Source organism: Cygnus atratus, chromosome 1 (assembly GCF_013377495.2).
Source record: "Cygnus atratus isolate AKBS03 ecotype Queensland, Australia chromosome 1, CAtr_DNAZoo_HiC_assembly, whole genome shotgun sequence".
Classification (NCBI taxonomy): Eukaryota; Metazoa; Chordata; class Aves; order Anseriformes; family Anatidae; genus Cygnus; species Cygnus atratus.
This window is the reverse complement of record NC_066362.1, coordinates 1,026,146-1,042,215: the sequence shown is the minus strand read 5'-3', so window position 1 is coordinate 1,042,215 and position 16,070 is coordinate 1,026,146. Positions and strand designations below refer to the sequence as shown.

Below are 16,070 nucleotides of genomic sequence, written 5' to 3'. Positions count from 1 at the left end.
GGCTCTGGGATGGGCAGCGTGGGGTGATCCTGTGCAATGTGGGGTGGTCCTGTGCAATCGGGGTGCTCCTGTGTGACGTGGGGTGATCCTGTGCAAATCGAGGTGATCCTGTGCAACTGGGGTGGTCCTGTGCAACGGGGGGTGATCCTGTGCAAATCGAGGTGATCCTGTGCAACTGGGGTGGTCCTGTGCAACGGGGGGTGATCCTGTGCAAATCGAGGTGACCCTGTGCAATTGGGGTGGTCCTGTGCAACGGGGGGTGATCCCATGCGACACGGGGTGATCCTGTGCAAATTGGGGTGACCCTGTGCCACGCAGGATGATCCCGTGCAGCGCGGACGCCCCGGGAGATGCAGAGGCTGCTGTTCCGCGGAGCGCAGCCACATCTCCCCCGCGCACCGAACACCCCAAAACCTTCACTCCCAGCCCGGCCCCTTGCTTTGCAGGGTGGTGACACCCCTCCCCCCCCCCCCCCAGCTCGTTATTCCCAGCCCTCTAATTGAGCTGTCTGCCGAAGGGCAAAGTGGAGGTGGCGAGGGAGGTGGCCGGGGTGACTCAGCCGCGGCAGGAGGCGAGCGGCGCACCCTGCGCGCAGCGGCACCCCCAGGGCTCCGGGGACCCTGCGGGGGCTCGGGGCCGCCTGTGCCGGCGGGGGGTCACGACTTTGGGAACTTTTCGGAGCCCGGGCACCCCCAGCAAGGAGACAGCCCGTCGGTCTCCACAGCAACGGGGATTAAATATAACTTGCAGCGAGCGTGCTCCCCCCGGAGCCATCCATCCATCGCCCGGCCGCCGGAGCGGCCCCCCCTGCGTGCTCCCATTTGATTTAAAACCCACCCAACCAAGCCAGAGCACCCTGACCTGCAGAGAGGGGCCAGGAACGCCGTGCAGGATGGCAATAGGAAGGGATGGGAGCATCCCGAGCATCCCACCGCCATGCCCCCTCCCCAGCCCGCAGAAGCCCCCCAACCTCGCCAAGAGAAGGGTTTAATTGCTGCAGCGGTGTGGAGCCGAGCTCATGGGGCGGGTGTGACAGCCCCGTGCGTGCATCCAGCAGCACCAACATGAGGAGGAAGAGGCCAGGGCGTGCATCAGGGCCGGGAATCACAAATCTCCAGGGAACAGCAATGCAGCGAGCAGCAGTGAGGGTCCCAGGCCCCCTCCCTGGACCCCGGTGCACGGGGAGCGCTCGGAGGCAGCCGGCGGGATTCCCGCGTGCGAAGCGCGGCCGAGCCCGACGGCAGCCTTCCGCAAGAGAAATATTTAAATATAAAGAAATTCCTCCTCCCGAGCACGTGGGAGTTCTATCGCTTCTTAAAATTTTAATGTATCAGTCGCAGGCAAGGGGGAGTCTCATTTCCCTGTCTTTTGCAGCTGACTTTAAGAATGGTTAATTATAAATAAGGCAGTGCGACTATTTATACGCACAAGCGCAAGGAGAAGGACAGGTTTAGGACGCGCTTCCCACGCGGCAGGAGCCAGCCGGGAGCGCGGGGGGCCCCGATCCTGTGCCCTGGCAGAGCGGGGCTGGGGATGCTGGCCTCCGGATGGCAGCGGGGACGTGCCACCGCCGGGAGCGCATCGTGTGACATCATGTCACGTCGTGTGACAACACATCGTGTCACATCGCATCGTGTCACATCGCATTGCATCGCATCACATCGCCGTGGGGCTTTTGGTCCCCGGAGGGCAGCGGCGCAGCAGTGGCCGCTGGGGTGGCCACGTCCTGCAGCGGGGTGGCCCAAGGGGATGGGGACAAGGAGCCGGGGCACAGGCAGGGGCCGTGCCCATGTGTGCGGGGCTCTGTGAGCTGCTCCCGGACCAGCCACGGTCCCTCCTGCTCCCAAACCGTGCTCAGAAGCCCCAGCAGAAAGGAAGGGGCGGCTGTGGGGGAGCCCAGGCTCAGCAAGCGCCTGCGCATCTCCCGTGCTGCAGGAGCAATGGGACGGCCGGGGACCGTCCCAGCGCCGTCCCCAGGGGAGCATCCCTTGGGTGGGAGCGGCAGGAGCCGTTGCTTACAGAAGCCGCGGTGTTGTTATCCCCATATAAGATCTATTTATACGCTTATTGAATTTTTCATAACCGAGTTGTGAACGATCAGCGTTCAGGGTCATCCTTTATACGCGGTTATTGCCATAGAAACTGGATCGAGAGCGAAGCCGCCCCACATCGGCTCCCATGGAAGCACCGCGAGCACGCGGCACGGGCTGCCAGGGCTCCGCGAGCTGCCCCGGGGCCTTCCTCATCCTCCTCATCTTCCTCAACCTCCTCGACCTCCTCCTGGGGCCACACATTGCCGCCTGCCCTGTCCCACATCCCGGGAAGGTGGCAGGTCCAAACGCTCCTGGAGCGTGGCTGTGGGGCAAAGGACGGCTGCGATGCTCTGGCGAAGGAGGCTAAGCCCTGGTGGCACCGTGCACCGCAAGCGGGACCCTTTTGGAGGGGGAGCTCTGCAGTTTTTGTAGGACCTACTGGAACAACCACTGCATGTACACAAAGACGTGCACTTTCCTCCTGGTGCACCACAACTCCCCAGTCCTGCTTCTCTGGGGCGATGCGTCCGGGGTGGCCTCAGCTCCACTGAGAGCTGCTCGTCCCCATCCCCGTCCGTCCTCGGGGACTGGTCCCGCACCCCAGTGGCCGCAGCCCTGCAGCCTCCTCTCCTGACATTCTCCTCCCTGGTGCTGGTGGAGGACGGCTTCCCTTTGGCTTCCCTTTGGCTTCCCCTTGGCTTCTCCTCAGCTTCCCCACCCCTGTCCCCCAGCAGCAGGCAGAGCCCGAGTGCCACCCCCAGGGACGCAGGACAGAGAGCAGCAGCAATGCCAAGACATGCAGGAAGCTCCCGAATCCCAGCCCCAAATGGGCGCAGGCACCGGCGGAGCTCGGGGAAAGGCCAGGGACAAATACACCGGGGGCACCGCTTTCTAGCACCCATCTCTCCGGCCAGCTCCAATTAGCGCTGCCCGGCTTGATTAAACCCTCCTGCACCCCACCAGCAGGGGACGGGATGCAGGGGGCAGAGGCACTTTCGGGAGGTCCGTGCGTGCCCCCGGAGCCGTCCCCTCCTCGCGTGGCACAGCACGGCGCGGCGCCTCACCTGCCAGCAGGAAGGTGATGAGGCAGGTCTCCTTGGGCATGAAGAGCTTCAGGCGGGAGCCGCTGAAGACGTACTCCACCACGGCCTCGGAGCGGCCGGCGCGCTGCAGGAAGGGCAGGAACTGCTTCGCCTTCTGGGTGTCCTGGGGAGAGAAGGGGCATCAGCGCGCCGCACCGCTCCCGCAGCCCCCTCGTGGCACCGGCGCTCTGGGGACAACATTTTAACCCCCCCCCCACACCCCGGATGGGGAGCGGGATGTGGGATGTGGGCACAGCTCGGGTGGCTTCCAGCCCACACTGCGCCCTCCCCTCGCTGGCACCCGCGGCCCCAACATCAGCAGGGGAGGGAGGCCGGATCCCGCCCCATCCTTCCCCATCCCTGACGGAGCGCCCTGCAGCCCCCCTTTCCTAGGACCCCCTTCCATCAGTCCTGTCCACCAAAAGGGCTGGATCCATGCTGAGCAGCTCAGGCACAACTTGGGCGCAGTGCCCATGGAGCCCCCCCACTTTGAAGCTGTGGCCTCGGCCGAGATCGCCGCCACCGGCACATTTCGGAGGCACGGCGCGCCGTGCCGCGAGCTCCTGATTTATTCACCCAGGGAAGAAAAGTCAAAGCCAAGCAGCTCCTAAAATAAAACACAGCCAGGTGGCTTTGTATTTCACTCCGGCCTTAATTTAGAAAAATGAGCTGCGGAGGGAAGGGAGGGAGCTTGCCACAGCCCAAACCCCGCGCCTCCCCCGTCGAACCCGGACCCAAAGGAGGGACGGTGCGCGGCAGCAGCGGAGGTGGCCGTGCCGGGCGCTGTGCTGGCAGCTGCAGCATCCACGCCTGAACAGTGGCGCTGTGGGGAGGGAAGGGACGTGGGTCTGCGGAGCGGAGGCTCGGGGCTACGGGGGGAGCGGGGCCGTGGTGGCAGCTGCTGGGGCTGCACCAGGGCAGGGGGGGCAGAGACGCCCCCCGGTCCCCCTGCGGTGCTGCCGCAGCGCTTGATGCCGGGTGGCTCCGCGCCACGCGCGCCACGGGCACCGAACAGGCCCGGGGAGGGCGTTCAGCAGATGTGCAGCCAAGAAGTTAATGCAACACATGTAAGTGCAATCTGCACGCAAAGGAAAACCACATTACCCCATGTTAACCACTTAGGTCTAACATATGCAAATCTAAAATGGGAGCTGCTAATGAAGGCTACTAATTAGCGGTAATCACTATGCAGTCACGATTTGATTAGCTGAGGGAAAAACGAGCCGCATGAAGGAGCCCACCGGCAGGTCCGTCCCACAGGTGCCAGGTGGGGAAGCCCCCGTGCCCCGGGAAGGGCGGTGGGGCAGCGAGGAAGAGCGCGGTGGTGAGGAAGAGCGCGGTAGCGAGGATGCTGCGGACTGGCATCACGCGCCTGCCGCTGCCAGCATCTGTGGGGCGCAGCGGTGTTCAAACGTGCTCGAGGATGACCTTAAAAATCCACAAGGATTTTGCATAACACAAAGCAGCTCTTCCGCGAGAAGGGAAGAGGCGTGCAGGCGCTGGTGGTTAATGTGGAATGATAAGTGGGGAGCGGCAATCACCGCGCGGCAAGGCACGCCGGCTGTGGAGGCGGGCGGCACGGGAGTGACAGGTAACGGCTCGGTCCCCGGCGTGCCAGGACAGCGGGGAGAGGCCGGTCGGTCCTGGGATTCCACCAGTGCAGGGGGATCTGCGCTGCTTGGAGCTGTGCTGTGCTCCTCTGAGCTGCTCCCGATCCCTCGTTCACCAAAACGGCCGTGGTGGGGCTTGGGCTGCCCACGGCACCAGGTTCAGGCACGGGGCTGCAGCGCCAAACCGAGCTCCCCTCCTGCACCATGGACACACGGAGGCAGCACCGAATGCCGGGGGTACCGAGCTCCTCTCCTGCACCACGGACATGGGGCTGCAGCACCAAATGCTGGGGGTACCGAGGTCCCCTCCTGCACCGCGGTGCTCCTCCTCCACCATTGCCCTCCGTGTGCCGCTGCCTTGCAATGCAGTGGGACAGGAGCGGGGAATCTGACTGGGGAGATGGGTCCTGAAAACACCGAGTGGAGGCAGCGAGGGCACCAAGGTGCACGCCACAGCCGGGACAGGAAAAGGAGACCCAGGACACGTCTGAGCCTCCTGGCACGGGCACCTGGAGCAACAGCACCCATGGGAAGGAAACCGCCAGTGCTGCCGCGTGGGACAAGCGCTGTCGTGGGACGCCCGTGTCCGTGGCCAAGCAGCCAGCACCACGAGCAGGGCTGGATCCGTCCCTCATCCGGAGGGCGAGGCTGTGCCAGGGCTGGCAGCGATCCCCGGGAGTGAATTTTGGGAGTGCTCGGGGCGGCTCCGGCTCCCCGGCACCGCACACCAGCCCGGCACGGTGGCGGCAGCGGGCGCGTGACGCCGCGGCTGGCGGCCTTTGGGACGGGAGCAGCTGCTGCAGAGCTCACGGCCGCCCAGCCCAGCCGGTGGCTGCGCGCTGAAGGACACGCCGCGCGTCCTTTGCAGGAGGAAGGCGGGAGGAACGGACACGGACGGAGCATCCCGCGCCGCCGGCCCCTCCGCCGGCGGGACCTTGTAGGAGCCTCGGGGGCAGCTGGAGCCGGGCGCTGCAGCTGGGGAGCAGCTTCCAGGGGAGGGGGGGTGCACCCACAACACCCCCCAGGGCACCTAAATGAGCAAAGATTGCTTTCTGAGCCCCACGGTCCAGTCTCAGCCCCTAAATTACATCCTTCCTAAATCCCATCCTTCCTAAATCCCATCCTCTCCCTGCACCTGGAGCCACCCCCTGCACCCTGCGCACTGGTCCTGTGCTTGCTCTGAGCTATCCCAAGCTGCCCCACTCCCCTCTCCCAAATACCACATCGCACAGGCTGGGCCAGGGCCAGCTCGGCTCTGCCAAAGCCCCCTCCTGCTCCTGCAGCCCCTCCGGGACCCCCCCCGGGCAGCAGACCCCATGGTCAGGCCCGGGAGCTGCATGGGGTCAGGGCTCCCAGCCCCAAAACCCCGCAGCCCCCGACCCGTGGCGCTGCGGACACTGGGCAGCTCGGCACAAATTCGGATGGGGAAGGGCAGCGATGGCACCAGAGCCGGGCAGGATCCGTCCCCTGCCACTGAGCCGGTGCCCGAGGCTCCCTTCAGTGTCCCTGGGGAGGAAGAGGCTCTTCCAGGGCACGGCCCCCCCAGCTGACTCCGTGCACCCCCCCTGGGGTGAAAGCCCCCCCTGGGAAGCCACCGAGGGTGTCACCCCCATCCCGCACCTTTTGCCCCCTCCCCACGGAGCAGGGACCCCAGCCCCGCTCAGCCCCCAGGGCAGGTGCCGCCCCCCCCTGTCCCCACTATTATTTTAACGCTTCAAGCGTTTAATTAGCTGGGAATTGAAGGAAAATTATGCATAAATACAGCGAGGAAAAATATCCTCGTAACTCGACTTTTATGTGAAGCGCTGCCAATTATGCAAAATTATTCAAGGACTCTGCCCAAGGACGGGAGGCTTTCAGGCGGCCGCACGCTCGCCCTCGTGCCCGTGCCGGAGCGCGCGCGGTGTAACGGGAGAGGCGAGCTGGCGCAGGTTTGTCTTACACCACCTGAATTATTTAGCGAGCTGCTCCGGAGCAGAACCGCGCTGCTTTGAGGCGCCCGTGAGCCCGGCAGGATGCCGGGAAGCGGGAGGAAGGAGCGCCGGCCTCTCCCCGCTGCACGGAGGGGAGGACGAGGAAGAGGGAGGATGAGGAAGAGGGGCTGCCCGAGCAGATCCCCACACGCTGAGCCCCTGAAATGTCCCCGGGCAGGACCAGGCGGGAGGTGGCTGGGGTGGCAGCGGGGGGGGCTGCGTCCTTCCCGCGGGGCTGCGGAGGTCGGAGCCGTGGGATCAGCTCGCGGGGCGCTCGGGGGATTTTTGGAAAAGCGGCTGCACCCCGCTGACTTTGGGTGCCAGCGATGGGAACGCCGATGCGCCCGGCCAACGCCATTTCTCCTGGCTGAAGAAGCAAGCCAGCAGCGCCAGCCTGGGGAAGGACAGACGGATGGACGGACGTCGGGATGGTCCCTGCTGTCCAGAGCAGTCGGGGGTCTCCGAGGCCGGGGAGCAGCAAACCTCGCCCAGCAGCGGGACTGCAAAGGAGGCCACCGCAGAGGCGAGCGTGGGCGAGGCGGCATTATGATCGCTGCTGCATTTCCCTCTTCGCTTTTTTTTTTTCTTTTTGCCTTTTGCCTTTGCTTTCCGTGCAGCCTGCAGCACCGCGGGCTCATCTGGAGGGAGGCTGCTTCAGGAGGATGGGGTGCGCCCCTGGGGTGCGCTCAGAGCCCTCCCCTCCCCTGCTCCGGGACATGGGGGCCGGGGGACACCAGGGTGGCCGCAACCCGATGGGGAAAGGGCATTTCCCAGCAGGAGGAGCGCGGGCTGGAGCTGTGGGAACTGGGTGAAATCCGGCAGCCTCCCGGCAGCATGTGGCCAAATGAGTTCCCGTGAGCCTCGTGCTGGGAGCCAGGGCAAAGCGGAGCCGGGACGCAGCAGCTCCATGGCACGGGGATGGGGCCGAGCCCCCTGGGGCAGCGGCACGGAGCGGGACACGGTGCCGGTGCTGCACCGCTGCATTACGCACGGCACCGAGATGGGGCAGCAGCACTGCGGGGCCACTGTTGGGGCCCCACCTGCAGCCCCTCCGGACATCCCTGCTCACCCTAACACGACCACCCACCGGTGGCTCAGCCCCACGTGGCATGCACAGGATGAAAAGCAAACGCCTACGCTCACGGACGCCCGCACCGGTGCGAGGAGGGAGCCGGGGCCGCGGGTGACCTACACTGAAAAAACCCCGAAATCCCCGCGCGCTGCCTGAGCATCCTGCCTGCAGCCGGAGCGAGCGGGGCCCCTCCCGAGCCCGGGCAGCGGGAGGGGAGCGCCGACGCTAATTCCCATTAAATTATTTTGGCAGTGCTAAAGCACACCCTGTCAGTTCAGTGCACACCCGCATTCATCATGCCGCACAACTGCTGACACTCGCCTAACTCGGAGTGGGATCAATTTACAGAAAACTATTAAAGATTAAAAAAGATTAACAAATCTTCATAAAAGCGGTGATGTATTACCCTAATTTTGTTTGCGGGGGCCCTCCCCCTCCGCCTGCCGGCCGGAACCAACCGTTTTGCTCGCCTCCCTGATTGAGTTACGGGGCCGCTAACAACCCGGGGGCTTCGTGCGCCCGGCACAGCTCGGAGCGGGGACGTCCCCGCACCCGCGTCCCTGTGCTCACCCGTCGCAGTGCCTCCGTCGCTGCAGAGCTACAGATGCTGCTGGGGGCCCCAAGAGACACAGGGAAGAGGGGGCTGGTGTAAGTGGCAGTGGGGGCACAGCGGCTTGGCATCCCCAGGACAGAGCTCCTGCCTGCCGAGGACACCGAGAACCATCTCAAGGGCTGGGCACCAAACGCAGGACGCACGGACACCCCCAGCTGGGAGCGGAGCTCCGGGGATGCTCCTGTGGCCGTGCACGGAGCCAGACCCAGCCCGCAGCCACCCCAGCACAGGGCAGGGGGCGAGACCTCCCCACGGAGAGAAGAAACCCCAGGGGAAATCTGCTTTGTGAGAGCAGGGTCCTTACCCCGGAGATGTCAGCCACCCGGTGAATGGGCACCTCCTTCTTGCTGTGCAGCCCCTTGCCGTTCTTGATGGCCCTGCAAAAGAGAGGTGGCACATGCCATCAGCGCCTGGCGCGGAGAGGGGGTGACACGCTGTCCCCCAGTGCTCCCACTGTCCCCACATGGCAGCACGCCGTGCCAGCAGAGCGGCAGCTCGTTAGCCTCTAATCCCAATTAGCAGCATCCAGCAGCTCACCTGGGCCCAGCACCCACCTGGTTGGGGGGAGCACGCGTCCCCGTCACCAAATTTCATGGCTTTGCTCCCCACATATAGTGGGGAAGGGACGGGAAGGAGAGCGCCCCAGCCCGAGCCAGAGTTAATACCTGTTTCTTTCAGCTCTTAATCGCACTAATCATTTTAAATGCAAAATACGCAGCGAATGCTCCAGTTCTAAAGGAAGCATGTTCCTTCCACGTTAACCAACTGCATTCAGGAAACAGCCTGAATGCAGCGATACCGCTCGTGGCACCAGTGGACGGCTGGGAAACGAGCGGGGCACTAAAGCTGGTGCTGGCCCCTGGAGCTCCCTGCGAGCCCCACACCCGCGTTTTCCATCCCCAAACCCCGACAGCCGGGATCCTGCACGTGAGGCATGGGGAAACGGGGGCGCAGGGCTCTTGGTGGCTCCGGCCGCCGAGGAAGCGCATCCCTTATGAATACAGGAGCAGCGACTGCAGCGGGGAGGAGGTAACGCGGCAGCACCCACGAGGCAGAGGCACCCAAAACCGCAGTGAGGGAGGTCGGGGTCAAGCTGCAAAGCCGGGGCATCACGGAGTGGGTAGGGGGGGCAGGGTCCGGCTGCCTTTCTGGGCTGCGTGCGCACCGTGCCGCCTCGTGCTGCGTTTCTCACCCATCAGCACCCCCGGCTCCTTCTCAGAAGCCAAAGGCAAGCTCGAAATGCAGCCAGAGCCAGTCGGGCACTGCACAGCCCAGGGGACGGCAGGGGCAGCCGCCCCAGGGCCCCGAGGGGACCCCGATGTGGTTCTGCTGTCGGGCTTATCGCCACATGCAGGAGCAGCAGCGGTGCCCCCAGACGCAGCTGCCGGCGCGGCACAGGCAGGGCGGCAGCGCGGCGGCAGGTGGAAGGGCAGCGCAGGTTCACTACAGACGCCGACGGCTCCTTCCCCTGACAGCTCTGTCCTTTTCCAGCCTGCAAAGGCCGCGTTTATTTTCCAGGTGCATGCAGCAGAAAGCACACCTGGAGATGCTGCCCTGCCTTTCAGAGCGGCGCGGTGCCGACCGGCGCCAGCACATGAGCTCCAAACCTGGCGTTTTGGGGTCGGGGATGTTTTTAGTCTGGGATGATGGCTGTTGGCAGCAGGCAGGGCAAATCCGGCTGGAAACCAGCTCTCGCTGCGCCCACAGCTCCGGTTTGCAGCCCCCTCAGTGCTTCGGGCTCATCCCCAAGCTGGGGCTTCCCTGGCAGAGCCGGCGCTCCTGCACCATGCACGTCCCTGTGCGAGGGGAGCGTGGCTGGCAGGCTGGTGGCTGCACCTTCCTCCACGCTTTATCCCCATAGATAAAGCTGCTCCGTGCCCATCCTTCCCATAACTCGAGCAGGGAACCCTACGCAGCCACCGACTGCGGGCGTCGCAGCGCCTCGTTGCGCAGCCGCCCGCCAGCGACTTCATAGCTGCTCCCAGGCAAGAGGCACGAATTCGCTCGGAGTGGACAGTGATGATAATAAAAATACAAGGGGAGAAAACTCAAAGGCCCTGCTGAGGCTTTGTACAGCAATCAATTTGCTGAGCTGTATCACTCGCGGAGCTGTCTGGAAGAAGCCAACCTGTTAAATCAGCAAACGGATTTCTTCTTCTCCCCCTCCCTGCTTCGAGACACCCCTCCCTGCTCAGCGCTGCATCCAGGGATAAGTGGCTCGGGAGGAATCAGCTTTTTTCTACAGGGAAGCAGCTCCTTCCCCAGCTTTAGAAGAGGGACAAAGTCAAACAAACTCCATAAAGCCCAGCAAGGGCAGCCGGGGATGCAGCCCCCTCGGGACAGGGATGTGCCATGATGTCCCCTCCTGCTCAAGCTCTGTGTCCCCAGGGCCACCACCGCCAGCTCCCAGAGGGCCCAAGGAAACCCTTCCGAGGGGGCTCGGGGCGGGGAAGGGGACATGCAGCCCCCGCACACCTGCTTTGGAGCAGGGATGAATGAAAACCACACCTTGGGGAGCAGAGTGCTCCCGGAGGACGGGACAGGATTTATTCAGCAGCTGTTTGCAGAGTTTCTGTGACTGTAGGCATTGCCAGGGGATGCTGCGGGGTGCAGAGCGATGTCCACAATCCCCCAAAATCTGGTGGCAGCGGGACACTGATCACCCCCTTCCCAAATACCCCAAGAAGGGCAGAGCAGGCTCCAGCAGCTCAGCCTGGGCAGACCCAACTCCAGGCTTTGCTAACAAGTCGAGAAGTCAGAAGCATTTTTACAAGCCCCGAGCAACCACCACCAAAGCGAGCAGCGCTCCGAGCTCATCCCTGCTCTGAGCTGATCCCTGCTCCAAGCCCTGCTCACTCGGAGGCCCCGGACCCCCCCCACCTCCTGGGCCGGGTTCGGAGCCTGGAGCACGCTGCAGGCTCGGTGCCGGAGCGCTCCGAGATGCGTCTTTCATGCCAGGCACATCCGCTCTACAAGGCACATCCCCATCGTGCCGCAATTAGGCCACAAGCGAGCTGCTGGCCGCGGATCACAGCCGCCTGCACCACGCGGGGGGGCTGCGGGAGGGCGAGCCGGGGCCTGGTAGCAGCCCCCCACCCCCCCCGGTGAGAGGAGGCTTGCAGCAGAGCCCGTCACCGTATTGCACGGCGGGCTGCCAGAAACCACTGCGCAGCCCCCTCAACGCTGCTCGCCCCTGCTGGCGGCACCGCGCCGGCAGCTGCGGCTGGAGCTGCTGCCGAGGAGGAGCTGAAATCCTGCTGGAGAGCAACCGGGGCCAGGCCAGGCACCGCGGGGGCACGGGGGGAACCGGGGGTGGCTCAGGGACCCAGCCCCACGCAGGTGGCACCAGGATGAAGTGGGGCAGGACAGAGCGCAGCTGGACATCGCACGCCTGGGCCGTGCACACCGGGACCGAGCACAGCTGGAGCAGGCACATCTGGATCGTGCACACCTGGAACAAGTGCTGATGGGCCGTGCACACCTGGAACAAGTGCTGATGGATGGTGCACAGCTGCATGGTACGCAGCTGGACCGTGCACAGCTGGATGGTGCACAACTGGATGGTGCGCAGCTGGACCACACAAGCCCAGAGTGTGTACATCTGGACCATGGATCAAATACGCTGGGATCGAGCACACCTAAATGGTGTACACCCAGACCGGGCACGCCTGGCACACGCTCAGCTGGATGGCACGCCTGGACTGCACACACCTGGACCACGCACACCTGGATGGCATGTCTGGACCATGCACATCTGGAGGACACACACATCTGGATGGCACACATCTGGGTGACTTTTCCGGACCGTGCACACCTGGATGGCACACATCTGGACGACACACGCAGCTGGATGACACACACACATCTGGAGCACACACATGTGGACGACGCCTGGCCGCGCACCCCAGCGCACGCAGCGCCCCGCTCCCCGCAGCGGGCCGAGCAGGGCCGGCAGCGAGCCCCAGCCTGCATCAGCACTTCTGCTGCCTCTGTCGAGGACATGGCACAGGGAGCAGCCACACACATTTTTCTCACCACGATAACCTCAACCTAATTACGGGAGGCCAGAATGTGTCTGAAGTCCTCTGGATCTGCTCAGACGTCATACAGCTTAAATGCAATTACTTCTCCCGCAGCCAGGCTGGGGCTGGGCGGCTGCGGCAGCGCTCGGTGGGCTCGCTGCCCCAGGAGCTGTGCGGGGCCCCCGGAACCCTGCACCCGGCCCCGTGCTCCCAGCACAATGGGCCGTGAGGCTCCAACGACCCCCCCGGGGCGTTTTTTTAAAAATGTTATCTTCTTTAATCTGCCTCCTGGGAGTTGCAGCATTAGCACGGAGATTCCACATGCGCTGCGCCGGCTCCCACTGACTCAGAGCGCGCCTGGCCCTCCGCCAGCGCCGAGCCCGGCTGCCGCGCCAGCACCGCGCGGGCTGCGATGGAGGGGGCTGTAACGGGGTGGGGGGGGGCGGCTTCGGCTCCACGGGGCTGGGGGCAGAGCTTGCAGAGCCAGCGCTGAGTGCGGGGTGAAGGCTGCTGAAGGGCAGGGAGGGCGCCCCGAGCGCCACGAAGGGGGAAGCAGAGCTGGGAAGGGAGCCAGCCGTGCCCGCGGCACCGCCACCCGGCGCAGCCGAGCTCCAGCGGCACTCACCGAGCCTCTGCGGCCAAGAGCTCATCGTAGTGAGAGGATCTTTGGTCGTCGTCTTGCCGGTAGCGGATGACGGTGGCCAGGCCTTTGCTCACCAGCGCTTCGGCGATGTTGCTGCAAGGCAGAAGAGAGAGGGGGGCTCAGCACCGGCACAGGGAGCCCGTGCACGGCACCGGACCCACCGGGGGAAGGAAGAGGAGACCCCCTCCAGTTTCGGGCTGCTGGCCAAGGGAAGGTGTTTGCGGCACTGTGTAACGACTAATGGGCACTCCTGCTGCTCGGGGGTGTGCACGAGCGTGCAGCAGCCCAGCCTGCGCTCCCGTGAGCACCCCAAAAACCCCTGCACCAGGCGTGCCCTGGGCGCAGCAGCACCCCAAGCGTAGTGACAGAGTGGGCACCCCGCTCCCGTTTGCCCACATGATGAGGGGGACGTGTCTGACAGTGACCAGGGCCAGCAGGGACCACCCATGGGATGGTTTCGTGTCCTGGGGATGCTGTCTGGGGATGGCCACACGCCTCCACCACCAGCGTGGGACACTGCCCGTCCCTGCAGGGACGTCTCACGGCATGGCTGCCCGCCGTCCCCAACCCCGTCGCAGCCGCCCGGCTTTTTGGAGAACTGTCAGCGCTGCCAGGCAGGAGCCTGCCCGTGGTTCTCCCTCCCGATAACTTCCCCCACCATCCCCTCGCTGGGGAGGAGAGGAGAGGAGAGGTCGACGCGGGATGGGTTCGAGGGCTGCCTGCCAACCGACGCCGCACGCTGCGGCGGCGCAGTAAATTGGCTGCCATTACCTTCTGCCGCTTTAAACAAATTCATAAATTCTACTTCGCTGAGTGCATCTGTAATTCTCCTCCGATTACATATGCAGGGCATGGACTGCTAATTCACCACTTTAAAACAACGTATGGATGAGTGTGCGTGTGCACGGGGGCCCTTGTCGGGCTGCACGTCCTGGGAGCATCCCCCTGCCCCTGGGGGGGCTGGGCTGAGCCATCACCGGCAGCCGAAAATAGGTCTCGCCTTGGAGCAGGGGAAAAAAAGCTAAGCATTCGTAAACGAGGAAATAAGCTGCAGCAGGAGGCAGCTGCAAAGGTAGCTCTCGAAATGCCAAGCAACCAGGAATAAGCACCTAGAGCTATTTTGAGCGGACGCCAGGCTGTGCCGGGGGGAGGCGAGCACAGGGCTGGTGGCACCGGCCCTGCTCTGCCCCTGCACCCCCGACCCCTGGGGGATTTCGGGCTTTGGGGTGGTGACGGGATGGGAATCACGGCCCTGTGGGACCACGGAGACACGCTGCAGGGCACCAGCACTGAGGAACCTGGGGTTGGCAGTGCTGGTGCTCAGCCCCAGGTACCCCCTGCTCTGCTCCTCCAGCAGGAAACCTCCCAGGGCTCTGCCTCTGGGCACCTGCGGGTGGCTGCACCCAGCCGGCGGGCAGGGAGCCGACAGGAACCGGTGCCCAGCACGCTGCCCGGCCCCGCACCACCGGCACGTGCCGCGGGTGAGCTCGGGGCCGCCGGCACCGTGCCAGGGAGCGCTGCGCTCACGCGCAGACCTGCAGCCGCCTCCGGCAGCCACGAGGCTGCTGCCGGAGGGAGTCCCCCCAGGCGAGCTCCGATGGGGACAGCTTTTGCAGCAAGCCAGCCATCTGCAGCCGAGCCACGGCAGCGAGGAGATGCGGGAGGTGGGTGGCAGCTGACGCCTGTCGCAGCACAGAGCGAGCGGCAGCGAGAGGCGCGCGGGGCCGCTGACAGCTGGCGCCCCAGGCAGGGCGCGGAGCCGAGCGGGCGGCCCCACGGCGGGGCCGAGGCACGCGGCCAGGACCGGAGTGTGCGAGGGGAGAAGCTCACGTGCGAGAGCTCGTACTGCACCGCCCCGCCAGGCCGCAAGGCACGAGCAGCGTGGGCACCGCCATCCACCAGCCGGGGAGCCCGGCAGCACCTGCGCACCGGCCGGGCTCTTTCCCTGCCCTCCCGCCCGGCCCCGAGGGGCTGGCAGGGACAGGAGGGGACCGTGCTGTCCCCGTCCTCATCCTCCCCACGCAGTGTACGAGTGCAGGTGGCTCCCCCCAGCCCCGCAGCACCGCACACTGCTGGGTGCACGGCCAGGGATGCGGCACCCCAGGACGCTCCGCACCGGGGAGATGCCCACGGCACGGCACCGGTGCGCTGCGAAGGGCTGCCCTGCCAGGGGGCTGCAGCACATCTGCACATGGCAGCAGCACATCCTCAACCCCACTCACTGCAGGGACAAGCCCCCAGTGGCAATTGCCACCAGCACCGGGCAGGACAGGTCACAACCCACCGGGACACAGCTCCTTGTCCCGTGTCCCCACCCCGGCGCTGGGGTTCCCATCTGCACAGCCTGCCTGGATCCGGGCTGGGGGTCCCGTGAGCCCCCGCCTGCAGCCCCCAGAGCAGACACCCAGCTCCACACAGCCCTGGGCAGCTCCCAGCACCCCCAGCCCCGATCTGGGAAGAGAGCAGGGAGCGGGGGAAGGTCTGGGCAGAGGGGAGGGAGGGAGATTAAAACCCAGCACGGAAAGCATCAGGAAACAAGCGCGATAGCGAGCGCTCCGTCTGCTCACTAAACGGACAATTTTATTCTGCCCCCAGCACTTGTGAAGTGTTGTAATCTTGTTGCCACCTCTGCTTGATGGCTTCATTTATTCAGCAATAGCGTGGTTATGGCTCTTTAGAAGACGAGCACGATTGCCGGCGTTTGCTCCCACCGCGCTGCCGGGTCCTAAAGGAGCAGTCCTAAAGGCTGGGGCTGCGTGGGGAGCGCGGCCGCGCTGCTTTTGGGTCCCCAGTGGGCTCTGCAGCATGGGATGGAGGCACCTGGAGCAAATGTTGGCCTGGGGACACCCAAAGGGGCCAGTGCTGGCTGTTGTCACCTTTCCCCACAGTAACGTGAACCCGCCGCGAGCCGATGGACTCCCTGCGCGACGCCGTGCTTGCAATCACTTCCGGGGGGCTGAGCCCGCAGCCAGCCGAGCTGAAACCCCCTGGGAGCAAGCACGAAGCTGGGGGAAACCCCCAG

The 16,070-nt window shown here is 64.9% G+C and overlaps 1 protein-coding gene across 1 annotated transcript in view; it reads right to left on the bottom strand.

Annotated features, from left to right (window-relative positions):
• The window catches only part of SND1 (staphylococcal nuclease and tudor domain containing 1), a 116,923-nt gene that overhangs the window by 34,193 nt on the left and 66,660 nt on the right, over window positions 1-16,070 (bottom strand). The window contains exons 13-15 of the mRNA XM_035569324.1: window positions 13,031-13,141; window positions 8,688-8,760; window positions 3,098-3,239 (exon numbers count right to left, since the gene is read on the bottom strand). Coding sequence (XP_035425217.1) covers window positions 3,098-3,239; window positions 8,688-8,760; window positions 13,031-13,141 — 326 coding nt within the window. The remainder of the gene's footprint in view (window positions 1-3,097; window positions 3,240-8,687; window positions 8,761-13,030; window positions 13,142-16,070) is intronic.